Source organism: Carassius carassius, unplaced genomic scaffold (assembly GCF_963082965.1).
Source record: "Carassius carassius unplaced genomic scaffold, fCarCar2.1 SCAFFOLD_121, whole genome shotgun sequence".
Lineage (NCBI taxonomy): Eukaryota > Metazoa > Chordata > Actinopteri > Cypriniformes > Cyprinidae > Carassius > Carassius carassius.
Window position 1 is genome coordinate 57970 of NW_026775015.1, and position 12573 is coordinate 70542.

General features: G+C 36.4%; 1 protein-coding gene across 1 annotated transcript; it reads right to left on the reverse strand.

Annotated features, from left to right (window-relative positions):
* Nucleotides 1–7118: 7118 nt before the first annotated feature.
* LOC132134179 (uncharacterized) lies at nucleotides 7119–12177 on the reverse strand. The gene is made up of 5 exons (XM_059546961.1): nucleotides 12043–12177; nucleotides 8554–8606; nucleotides 7757–8074; nucleotides 7372–7617; nucleotides 7119–7249 (listed from the first exon to the last, which is right to left on the reverse strand). Coding segments are annotated over exons 1-5 (750 nt in total). The 5' UTR covers nucleotides 12045–12177.
* Between the last annotated feature and the right edge of the window lie 396 nt (nucleotides 12178–12573).

Here is a 12573-nt window from a genome sequence, read left to right on the forward strand (position 1 = left end):
TGATATCATCTAAACCACTGTATATTTCCCACGGGAAAAGCAGAAAGAAAAGAAAACAGACGAGCAGAAAACACAAGAGAAAGTAACAAAGCTTTGTTTCTATCTTCTGGAAGACAGAAACCAGGCCAAAACTAGACACAGCCGGTCCAAGATCCTGACAGCATTGCTATAAACTATTTCTAACTGAAGGAGAAGTGATTGTTTTATGACGTAATGTGAGACAGGAAGCTGACGCTGCAGTTCTGAACAAGTCCCAGTCACTTTGTCTTTCAGCACATCAGTGATGAGAAAAGATTCTCAAAACTTTTAAAGTAGATAGTCATTTATTAAGATATACAGACAGTAGAATAGAATTACATACTGAAAATCTTATTCTCCTTCTTATACCCTGAACAAAGCAATGTAAAACATTAGTGAAATACAACTGAAAAAGAACATTAATATTAAAAAGCAAAAAGGAAACGTAAAATACAATAATAGGATCTCACAGATGTCACAGAGCTTGATTTGCATCGTTCCTTCACTGCATTTACCAACAACAATTACCAAACTCACAAGACTGTTACATCAGATCACAGTCACAGCTTTCAGTAGCACGTTTAGAGCAGATGAAGTTTATTTTGATCCATAACCATTTCAGCTCGATCTGACATACTGTGTCAGGGGTGTGAAGAGAGAGGACTCAAACGCAGAGGATAAGTGCAACAGTTTATTAAGTAACAGAAAAACCCAAAATAATCCAATGTGTGATGACACAAACTTGAGCCAAAAACTGGTGTAACACCCCAGAGCCGTCCGTACAGTCACCTGCGGACACAGGCTGTGGAGACCACCTCTGGTGCAATGCACAACAGGACGAGGAAAAACGAGCACACGGCACACAGCACACGGCCAACGAAAGACTCCTCGTCTAGACGTCCTGAGCACAACAGCAGAAAAGCTGAGCACAGCACAGTCACAATGACCACAAGAAATCCACTGATAGCCAGGTACAGACACAGCAGGGAATATAAGGGAGAATGGGAACAAGTGACAGGTGAGGGCAATCAGCTCGTGATCTGCACACACCATCCGATGTATCACCACACTTCGGTGGACAGGATGACAATCAGACTAATTAAGGAACATGACCAGATAAAGGAACAGAAACCGGGGCAAAATGAGACACAGACGGTCAAAGATCCTGACAGAATTGAAATATCCTTTTTTTTCTACCTGAAGGAGGAAGTGATTGTGTTCTGAGAGAATGTGAGACAGGAAGCTGACACTGCAGTTCTGAACAAGTTCAGTCACTTTTATCTTTCAGCACATCAGTGATGAGAAAAACCCTCAAAACCTTTAAAGCAGATGAAGTCTCTTAGTCTCTTGAAGGAACTGTATGGAGTTTTTTAGCTGAATACATAGTTAATAATTAATTAAATCATAAAAATTTAAAAAATAACAACACTCAAAATATGAAATATTTTATTTGTTTGCATGTAATGTGACCATTAACCAATGTCAGAGTACCATGAACATGCAAACGTGTTCCTGAATTAACTTTTTACATCTACATTTTCTGTGTAATTACAGACACCTGACTAATATTATAATAAAATATATAATTATAATACTTACTGGTATTTAATGTGAATATCCACAAAACCGAAAGACTTTCTGAATGTAAACTGCAGGCTACTTCAGAATAGAAAAATGTAAAAGATGAAAAAGAATTGGGCAGAATCAATAAGTTATGAATAATTTATTGCTATTTTGTGAATTATATGTAATTATTTAATCAATACAAAAAAAATCACTAGCCTGATTATGAGTATTTTACGATGTTAAAAGTACTAAATTTTTTTATATATATGATTATGTAATTAATCAGTAAACAACCCAGCATGGGTGTGTATGTGTATATATATTTCAATATTTGTTGGCCCTATATATTAAATATTGGAGTCATTCCAACTGCATTCTACTAGACTTCATCACGCAGTGCACTCTTAAGATGTGTCTTTGTGTGCTTTTTTTTGCAATGTAAATGAGATATTCAATATTGCCACTCAGATCACACATCATTGAAATGATAATATTAATATTACTGCTGATGGTTCATATCACACACTCATAGCTGTAGAATTATACTGACATAATTCTGTTGGTGCTGAAGACAAATCACATCAGTAACCTTTTAATTTGCACAGATGTTAATAAAATACTGATCTAAGAGATCAGATACTACAGAACTGACACAATACAGAGACTACAAACCTTCTGTTTCAGTTTGATTTAAAGATTTAACAGTTGGATATTGAACATGAAAAAATGTCCAATAAGAAGCATCATACTATAATCTGTATTTGTTTAATAAATGATTTCAGTGTAATTCTCAGACCCAGAATGACCAGTCAAACTCAAGCACCCAATGAACACAAAGTGTATTCAATTATTTTTCCTGTTACCCACCAGTCCTCTCTTCTGAACTATTAATGTAAGTAATTGTAATTAAATTCAGCTCTAACTCTAATCAAACACAACTGAGCATGCTAATCAATGCTAATCAGTGTCTTCAGGAGCACTGGACAATCACAGATGAGTTTGATCAGGGTTAGAGCTAAACTCTGCAGCGCTTTTGAGGAAAAACCTAAATAATCATCTTCAATATAATCACACATGATGCAACATGTTGACTCATTTCATCAGCATCACTAGCAGATTTAGTTTTACACAAACAGAAAGAAAACTATTGATATAATAACAAAAACACACAAGTTAACTTTAGACTGAAAAACACAAAAACTTTAATGTTAAAAGTTCACAATGAATCATTTGTTCTGATGTAAACCACCGCACATTTAACATTAGGAAGATTAGACCCTTCCTGTCAGAGCAAGCAACCCAACTTCTTGTCCAAGCTCTTGTTCTCTCCAGACTGGACTATTGTAATGCTCTCCTGGCTCTTCCTGCATGTACTGTCAAGCCTCTGCAATTGATCCAGAATGCAGCAGCGAGGGTTGTCTTCAATGAGCCAAAAAAAGCTCAGGTTCCTCCTCTCCTCATCAGGTTACACTGGCTACCAGTAGCTGCTCGCATCAGATTCAAGGTACTGATGCTAGCCTACAAGACGACCACTGGCACGGCACCAACTTACCTAAACTCATTGGTTAAATCTTATGTGCCCTCCAGAAGTTTGCGCTCTGCAAGTGAACGACGCCTTGTGGTACCATCCCAAAGAAGTTCAAAATCACTCTCACGGACCTTTTTCCTGGACTGTGCCCAGCTGGTGGAATGACCTCCCAATCTCAACTCGTACAGCTGAGTCTTTACTCATCTTCAAGAAACATCTAAAGACTCATCTTTTTCGCCTGCACTTAACCAACTAACACTAGCACGTTTCCTTTTCTTGTCTTTTCATTTTATATAAAAAATAAAAAAAAAAACCTACCTATGCATTCTATACTAGACTAACTGAGACTTGTCATGGCACTTGTATACTGTTGTTGTTCTCTTGTTGACCTGACTGCTTCTATTGTTCTCATTTGTAAGTCGCTTTGGATAAAAGCGTCTGCTAAATGATTAAATGTAAATGTAATGTAAAAGTAACCAGACAAAAGTGAAAGTACATGAGACTTCAAGTTTCTTCCAACCAGGAGAAATCTGATCAGATCAGTTTATCAGGAATCTGATCATATCGGTTTATCAGGAATCTGATCGGATCAGTTTATCAGAAATCTGATCATATCGGTTTATCAGGAATCTGATCAGATCGGTTTATCAGGAATGTGATCATATCGGTTTATCAGGAATGTGATCATATCGGTTTATCAGAAATCTGATCAGATCGGTTTATCAGGAATGTGATCATATCGGTTTATCAGAAATCTGATCAGATCGGTTTATCAGGAATCTGATCAGATAGGATTATCAGGAATCTGATCATATCGGTTTATCAGAAATCTGATCATATCGGTTTATCAGGAATCTGACCAGATCGGTTTATCAGGAATGTGATCATATCGGTTTATCAGGCATCTGATCATATCGGTTTATCAGGAATGTGATCAGATAGGATTATCAGGAATCTGATCAGATAGGTTTATCAGAAATCTGATCATATCAGTTTATCAGGAATCTGATCAGATCAGTTAATAAGAGATCTGATCAGATCAGTTTATCAGAAATCTGATCATATCGGTTTATCAGAAATCTGATCATATCGGTTTATCAGGAATCTGATCATATCGGTTTATCAGAAATCTGATCATATCGGTTTATCAGGAATCTGATCATATCGGTTTATCAGAAATCTGATCATATCGGTTTATCAGAAATCTGATCAGATCAGTTTATCAGGAATCTGATCATATCGGTTTATCAGAAATCTGATCATATCGGTTTATCAGGAATCTGATCAATCAGTTTATCAGGAATCTGAACATATCAGTTTATAAGAGATCTGATCAGATCAGTTTATCAGGAATCTGATCAGATCAGTTTATCAGAGATCTGATCAGATCAGTTTATCAGAAATCTGATCATATCGGTTTATCAGGAATCTGATCATATCGGTTTATCAGAGATCTGATCAGATCAGTTTATCAGAAATCTGATCATATCGGTTTATCAGGAATCTGAACATATCAGTTTATAAGAGATCTGATCAGATCAGTTCATCAGCTGTTAGAGCTGAAATGGTCACATGACTGGAATCACAACACAAAAACATGTCATTCCTTCATTCTGCTTCTGTTTAAAACATGTAGAAGTTTAAACTGTATAATTAGACCAAAATGCAGAAACACTAAACAACAAAATCTTTCCACTTCCTCTCCAGAGCAAGAGAAAGCACTCAATAATAGTCTCTTTATCAGAGTTTCATCCTTCCTTTGATTTGTTACATCAGAATGAATATTACCTCACGTTTTTATTTGAAAGATGTGCTCTATTAACTTATTCTCTCGGCAAACAAAACAGTGTGAGTCCAGATGTAGATATTCCAGGTTTGATGGACTTGCTTTTGTTTAATAGTTTTGACAGTCCTTCATTAAAAAAGTGCTTCACAAAGTGCATCTCTTCATGTTTAACACGTCATAACATTAGTTAAATGATTAAATATAACTTTACACAGATCACAATTCTAATATATTAGTCTGATATTAACATGTAATGCTTCAGTCTCCTGTTGAAACTTTCAGAAGTGTGATGATTGTATGATTTTTCTTTTCTTTATAACTGCAGACACCAGAACACAATACCATGAGACTATAACCACATATATCTATAAATCAGAAACTTCACATTCACAGTCAGAAGGTCAAACAATAAGACAAGAAAGTCCATCAAACATTGTGTTTCTTCTGTTTGGCTCCACATGCAGCTGAATATCATCTTTACAGCTTTCAAATTTGAAGAAAAATATTATTTATTATTAATATCATCATATAACACATTAGAATAACAATATTTTTTAAAGCTTATGAAATAATAATATAAACAATAAAATAATCTTATAAAACAAGCATTATTATAGTTTTGATCTCTTGGCTATTTGGCTTAAACAGAGTCAACTTCAAGATTGGATTTCAGTTTTCTAATCCCCGAAATACATTTTGTTATATGACGGTAAACTAAATATATATTCTATTCCTAGTCAAAAATATATTTCATTGAGCTTCAGTGTTTAACACATAGTTTTGGCATTTATTTAAAATATATGTTTATATTTTATATATTTAAAATATAAATTTATCTTTTTTTTCCTTTTCTTTTTTTGCCATATGCGATAAAACACGAGCACACAGCTGGATTTATATTTTAAAACATGAAAACATGGTAAAAGGTGTTAAAATAACGCAAACCACAGCGTGTTTAGCGAGATTCGTGTCAAATTAAACTGAAAGTGTCACACACAGGTGAGCTCACAGACATGAGAATATGGAGATTCATGTATTATTGTCCTCTGCTGGTTATTAACAGAACATTAATGATCTCTTGTGTCTCTGACAGCTCCATGATGGTGTGAATCTGATCTCAGATCAGCTGTTAGAGCTGCACAGATCACGTTAATATTAATATCATTCACTTCAGTGTTCAGAGTTGAAATCATCTCAGGGTTTGTAACAGAACACAATACAGATCCAATAATAAAGCACTGAGTAATAGTCTCTACATCAGATCAAGTGTTAAATCTGTCAAAATATCTATTAAAAGTCCTCATGAATGTCTCGTGTAGTTTTTAATACTGAATGTGGTTTATTAGTAAGACATTTGACAACAGTACAGATGGAAATATTCAGGTTTCATACAACATACTGTAAACTCTATGAACAGCATCTTGGAGATGCTTTTGATTCATTATTAATGTTTATCATATTACATAAAAGCACTTTACAAAAATGTACAAATATAAATCATGTCTCTTTTTTTCTTTACATGCTGTAACATGAATTGAAATAGTGTATGTGACGTTACACAGACCACAGTTATACATCAGTCTCACATTAACACATACTCCTCTGGATTCACAGACAAGACTTAAGACTAGTCCTGGACTAAAGTTCAGTCTGAGCTGTTTCAGCTGAAAGAAACTTGCACTGAACTGATCTTAAAATATATCAGTGCCTTTGATTTGTCTCAGAAAGTACACCAGTAATGTTTTTTCCTGAGGCACGTTTATAAAAATGACTTAAATGTCTTTACTGAACTATGACACAAAGAATAGTAACAGACAACAGAAGCAAGAAAAAACTCTGAAGATGTTTCAAATGGAAAGAAACTTTGTGTGTCCTCTTCCTCACATTGACACATATTTCAACAGATGTGTTATAGAAATACATAGAAATACATAGAAATGACAGAACAATCAGGAGATGAGTTACTCTGTTATACTGTGAGGATCATATTCATATTCTGCTGATCTCAGAGTGAACGATCAGAGCTAATCAACATGAAGATGATCATCTTTATCTCTGATGATCTCAGATAATACTAACTGCTTTCTACTAGACTTCATCTCTTAATAATGTCAGCTCACACATCATATATTTTAACCACACATATCTCCCCAGCAGCTGTTATATGTGACAGAGTCGTCTTGGCACTGAAGACACATCACAAGTAACCAGTGGATCTCTCTATATGATGACAGGAATCACAATCACAGCCAGAATCAGCAAATGTCTGTGTAACTTACTGTGTTGTCCAGTGTCATTCGTTTGGTCTATATCTGTGTTTTTGTGTTTTTCCGGTGATTCTGTACCAGATGCTGAAAAGCAAGTCACACAGTTTAATATCAATATTTCTGTTAATGTTCAGATCATGATGAATAAACCTCAGCTGTCCAATTGCTTTATAAATAATATTTCCTCATATCTGAGTTTCTCTCACCTGTGATTGTGACTGTGATCAAGATTTCTCCTTCAGTGTCCAGAACTCTGTATGTTCCTGCATCACTGTCCAGAAATGATTTAATGATCAGGTTTCCATCAGTATCATTCATTCGGTCGCTCTGAACCCCGTGATCTCTCGTCCAAACCTCCTTCCACTCTCCACTAGAGTTTGTCTTCACTTTATCAGCATTAAACACCAGAACAGACATCTTTAGCTCCTCGCCTGTTTTCACAGAAATCTCATCTGAGGAGAAACAGAAAGACATTAATCATTATTATAATGCTGTCAATCAATCAAGACCATAAACACAGATTTATGATTGGTGACCAAATGTAATCATTTAAAGAAGCAGATGCTGATGTTTGATCAGTTTAGTCTTCACCATGAATATGAAGACGGTACGTCCACTCCTTGTTTTCCATCGGCACTATCTGATCATTATTTGGCTTCAGCTCTGTCTGATCATTATTGTAATAGATTCTCAAAGTGTATTTCCCAGCGTCACTGAAGATCAGATTCTTGATGACGACGTCACAGTTTCCTTCTTTAAACACTCGTCCTCTACATTCTTCAGTCTCACACACAGATATGTCTCTTGACCAATGGAATAACTCAATGTGAACAATATTACTGTCCTCATGTTCACATCTGAGTCTGATGTTTCCTCTCTTTTCTCCTGACACAGGTTTATATGTGTTTCCTGAAAATACAGACAATAAATATTAAATCAATATGTATCAGTAATGAAAAATACAAGTGTTTCTGTCTATTCTCAGAAATCAATGTTATTATGAAATATTCTAATAAGAGTTAATTTAGTCAGCTGTATTGTCTTTTGCTGAAGATATTTCATCTCAGTGGAAGTGGATTCATCATCTGTGAACTGATGGAGGAGTTTCTCTAATATTTCAGATCAGAAATGAATGTAAATATTAAGGATGTTCATTGCTCATCAGAAACATGATCTATTGTGTCTTTGTGCTCTTCATCTAGACTCTCAACCTCAGGTTACTTCATCGTCTCTACATGAAATAAAATCATTAAATGCTGGATCTCAAGCACTAATGACTAATGAGATCTGCTTCATGAATGAACAGAAAACAGCAGCTTCAGTCAGAATCTAAATCTGACACTGAACACCAAGAATAAATAGAGTTTATGAACATAAATGACACTGACCGCTGTGATAAACCAGACAAAACAGCAGCAGAAGAAGATTGAAGCATCTGAACCTGATGAGAATAAGAGACAGATACAGACACACATCACAAACACATTAATACAGACAGAAAATACTGATCTGAGATCAAACACTACACAACTCACACAATACACAGACTACAAACCTTCAGGATTTAAATATTTAACACGTGGATCTTGAAAATGAAAAAAATAATTAAAAAAAGTCTAATAAGAAACATCAATCTATAATCTGAATATTTGGTATTATAAATATTATAAGTATATATATCAGAGATGGGACCAAGTCACACATGTGCAAGTCTCAAGTCTTAACCTTCAAGTCTCAAGTAAGTCCCAAGTATTTGTTTCTTGGGCAAGTCAAGTCAAGTAACCTTATTATTGTAATTTTACCTGCAGAATCTGATCTTAATAAAGTTAAAAGACAAGATATAAGTAACTGTCAGTAAATTAAAATAATTTGGATTTGCATTGTAAATACTCATGTTCAGTAAAATACATCATGGAATCAAACAAAATTCTTCATAAACTTATTAAACTTATAAAAACTTCATAAAATTATTTATTTTTCACTTCTGCCAACAGCGTTTGAAATGTTTTACATTTTCAACATTGAGTCCATAAAACAAATAACAGCTAAACATCCAACAGACTTCTCTCTGAACACCTCTCTCTCTCTCTCTCTCTCTCTCTCTCTCTCTCAAACGACGTGACATGACATGACATTCAGCCAAGTATGGTGACCCATACTCAGAATTCATGCTCTGCATTTAACCCATCCGAAGTGCACACACACAGAGCAGTGAACACACACACACACACACACACACACACACACACACACTGTGAGCACACACCCGGAGCAGTGAACACACACACTGTGAACACACACCCAGAGAAGTGAACACACACACAGAGCAGTGAACACAAACACACACACTGTGAACACACACACAGAGCAGTGAACACACACACAGAGCAGTGAACACAAACACACACACTGTGAACACACACACACACACACACACACACACACACACACTGTGAGCACACACCCGGAGCAGTGGGCAGCCATTTATGCTGCGGCGCCCGGGGAGCAGTTGGGGGTTCAGTACCTTGCTCAAGGGCACCTCAGTCGTGGTATTGAAGGTGGAGAGAGAACTGTACATGCACTCCCCCCACCCACAATTCCTGCTGGCACGGGACTCGAACTCACAACCTTTCGATTGGGAGTCCGACTCTCTAACCATTAGGCCACAACTTCCCCTCAAACACAGTTTACATACAACATTAAACTTTCTTACATTTCTCCTCTCTCTCAAGTTCAAGTTGCTTTATTGGCATGACATTTGAGTTACAGTATTGCCAAAGCATTTAGATACAGAATAAAATATAAAATATGATTACAATAAAATACAATACAATAAAAATAGCAACAGCAGATACTATTTCTAATATTAATAATAGTAATTATATACAATTAAGAATATCAAATAAAACAGTTGAATACAATACATGATCCCTTTCGTATGGTGTGTATGGTGTATTAATATTTAGCAGCTATTGTGACTGCCGTCTCATTCTCTCCAAGTATATAGAGTAGTTTCTCTGAGTCATTTAGAGACAAGAATGAAGGATTCAAAGCTTCAAACTGTGGGAAGAATGTTTCTCTTGTAGTGCTGTATTTGGGACAGACAAGAAGGAAGTGTTTCTCATCCTCTGTTTGATTCAGCTCACAGTGTTTGCACAGTCTCTCTTCTCTCGGTAGCCAGGATCTTTTATGTCTACCAATCTCTATTTCCAAATCATGATCACTGAGTTGATATTTTGAAAGGATTTGTCTGTCTTTTAATTGCTTTAGTGATAAGTAATTTGCCAGTTTTGTGGTTCTGTTTAGGGCCGAATAACACTGGAGTTTGGTTTGGAGCTCAAATTCATTTTTTCATTTTTCATCATAATTATACTTCAGATTTTTGTCAATTAGTTTCTGAATGTTGGGGTTGTGATTGGAGTCAGACTCAGTTTGGGTTTCCTTCATCAGGTGAAGCACGAGTGTGTTTCTCTCTCTCTCTCACACACACACACACACACTCTCTCTCTCTCTCTCTCTCTCTCTCAGAGTATATCCGTAAGTCATTACCTCTATCACAAGGTATTGCACTTGCAAAATATAAGATTCGAGAGTCTTGTCTGCAAGCCGAGCACGATGTGGCCTATCCCACCATGTATGCGCCACCGGTATGCGCGCTCATAATGGAAGCAACGCGGTCGTGACGCACACGCGGTGCAACACGCTCGTTTTTTCCAATCGCGTCCGCACCGCGTCGAGTTGAAAACATCTCAACTTTTCAGAGAGCCGCAAGCGCACCGCTAGTTATGTGACAAGAACCAACCAATCAGCTTCATCCTTTCCCGTAACAACGTTGAAAGCTCAGCCAAGATGAAGGAACAGTTGATCATAGCTGTATATGGATTGCCATTTTGAAATAAATTTAGTAGCAGAGCTACTGCAAGCGATTTTTAGTGCTGCAAATCCATTTATCCTTTGCTGAAATTCCCGCGTCTTCATGGAGAGAGCGCGTCATGGTTGCTTAGCAACAGCAGACACCTCAGGGGCGCAACTGCCCGAGCGCTTGGGAAACAAGGAGAAAGCGGCGCAACTAGCGATTTCCACGCGTTTTTAGGCGCGAATTATTGACGACAAAAGCGATGACCCTCGGTACCCCTCAAGCTGAGATGTTGATGTGATGTGATATCTGATCTAAGTGGCCGTGGTGTGCGTAAGGTAGAGAGGGCATGACTGATGATAGTGTCCTGGTCCAGTCATGACAACGCGATTCTCAGCCTGCGCTCCAGCTGAGTAATCAATTTTATTTTTAAAAATAAAATAAAATAAAATTTTATATTCAATCTGAAAACATGATGTGATTAACACTCAAGTCATTCAAGTCATCCTGTCTCAAGTCAAGTCAAGTCCCGAGTCTTTAACTTCCAAGTCCAAGTCAAGTCTCAAGTATTTTATTTTTTGGCAAGTCAAGTCACAAGTCATAAAAATAGCGACTCGAGTCGACTCGAGTCCAAATCACCAAGTCACAAGTCCCCATGTCTGATATATATATATATATATATGTGTGTGTGTGTGTGTGTGTGTGTGTGTGTATTTCTTATTCACCTTGTCAACATGATGGACACAAACAGACACAGAGTAACCAAACAATCCTCACATCAACGTACAAATCATTTGATTGCATTGAGAAATCAATGTAGAACATTTTAATAATTATATTAATAACAACACTAATAAAACCCATCATCATAATCTTTGTTCATCAGAATAATGTTAAACATGTTCACTCATTTTCTTTGCATCAATAGCATCAACAACCCGTTTCCTCAAATAAACACAACTATTGGTATAATAACCCAAAGACACACAAGCTTTATATTTAAAAGGATAAAAAAACTTACATTGTAAAAGTTCTACAAGAGTTTTTCAATCTGGCTGTTTAAATTTCGTAAGCCACGGCACGTTTAGTGAGATATGAATGACAAAATTGAAAGTATCATTCCCATACAGGGATTTTTCAGAGGAATGTGTTTGGCTCCTCCCACTAAAGGAGAGTCTGTGTTTGGCTCCTCCCAGTAAAGGAGGCGTGTGTGTTTGGCTCCTCCCACTAAAGGAGAGTCTGTGTTTGGCTCCTCCCACTAAAGGAGGAGTATGACTGTCTTGTCTCTGCAGGACTATGATCGGTCTTTATTGTCCTCTGCTGGTTATTCTGTGAGATCATATCTTACACAGATATTTGGTTAAAAACAGAGTGAGTCCAGATAAAGTCAGCTGAAGTTTATTCTGAAGAAGATGATTTCAGTCTGATCTCAACAGTTTGAGCAGCAGATGTAAACTAATTTAACAAATACACATTTTATCATAATATATTCAATAAAGCATTATTTTTCTGAACTTTGTAAAAGAAAATAGTAAAACAATTTAATTCATAC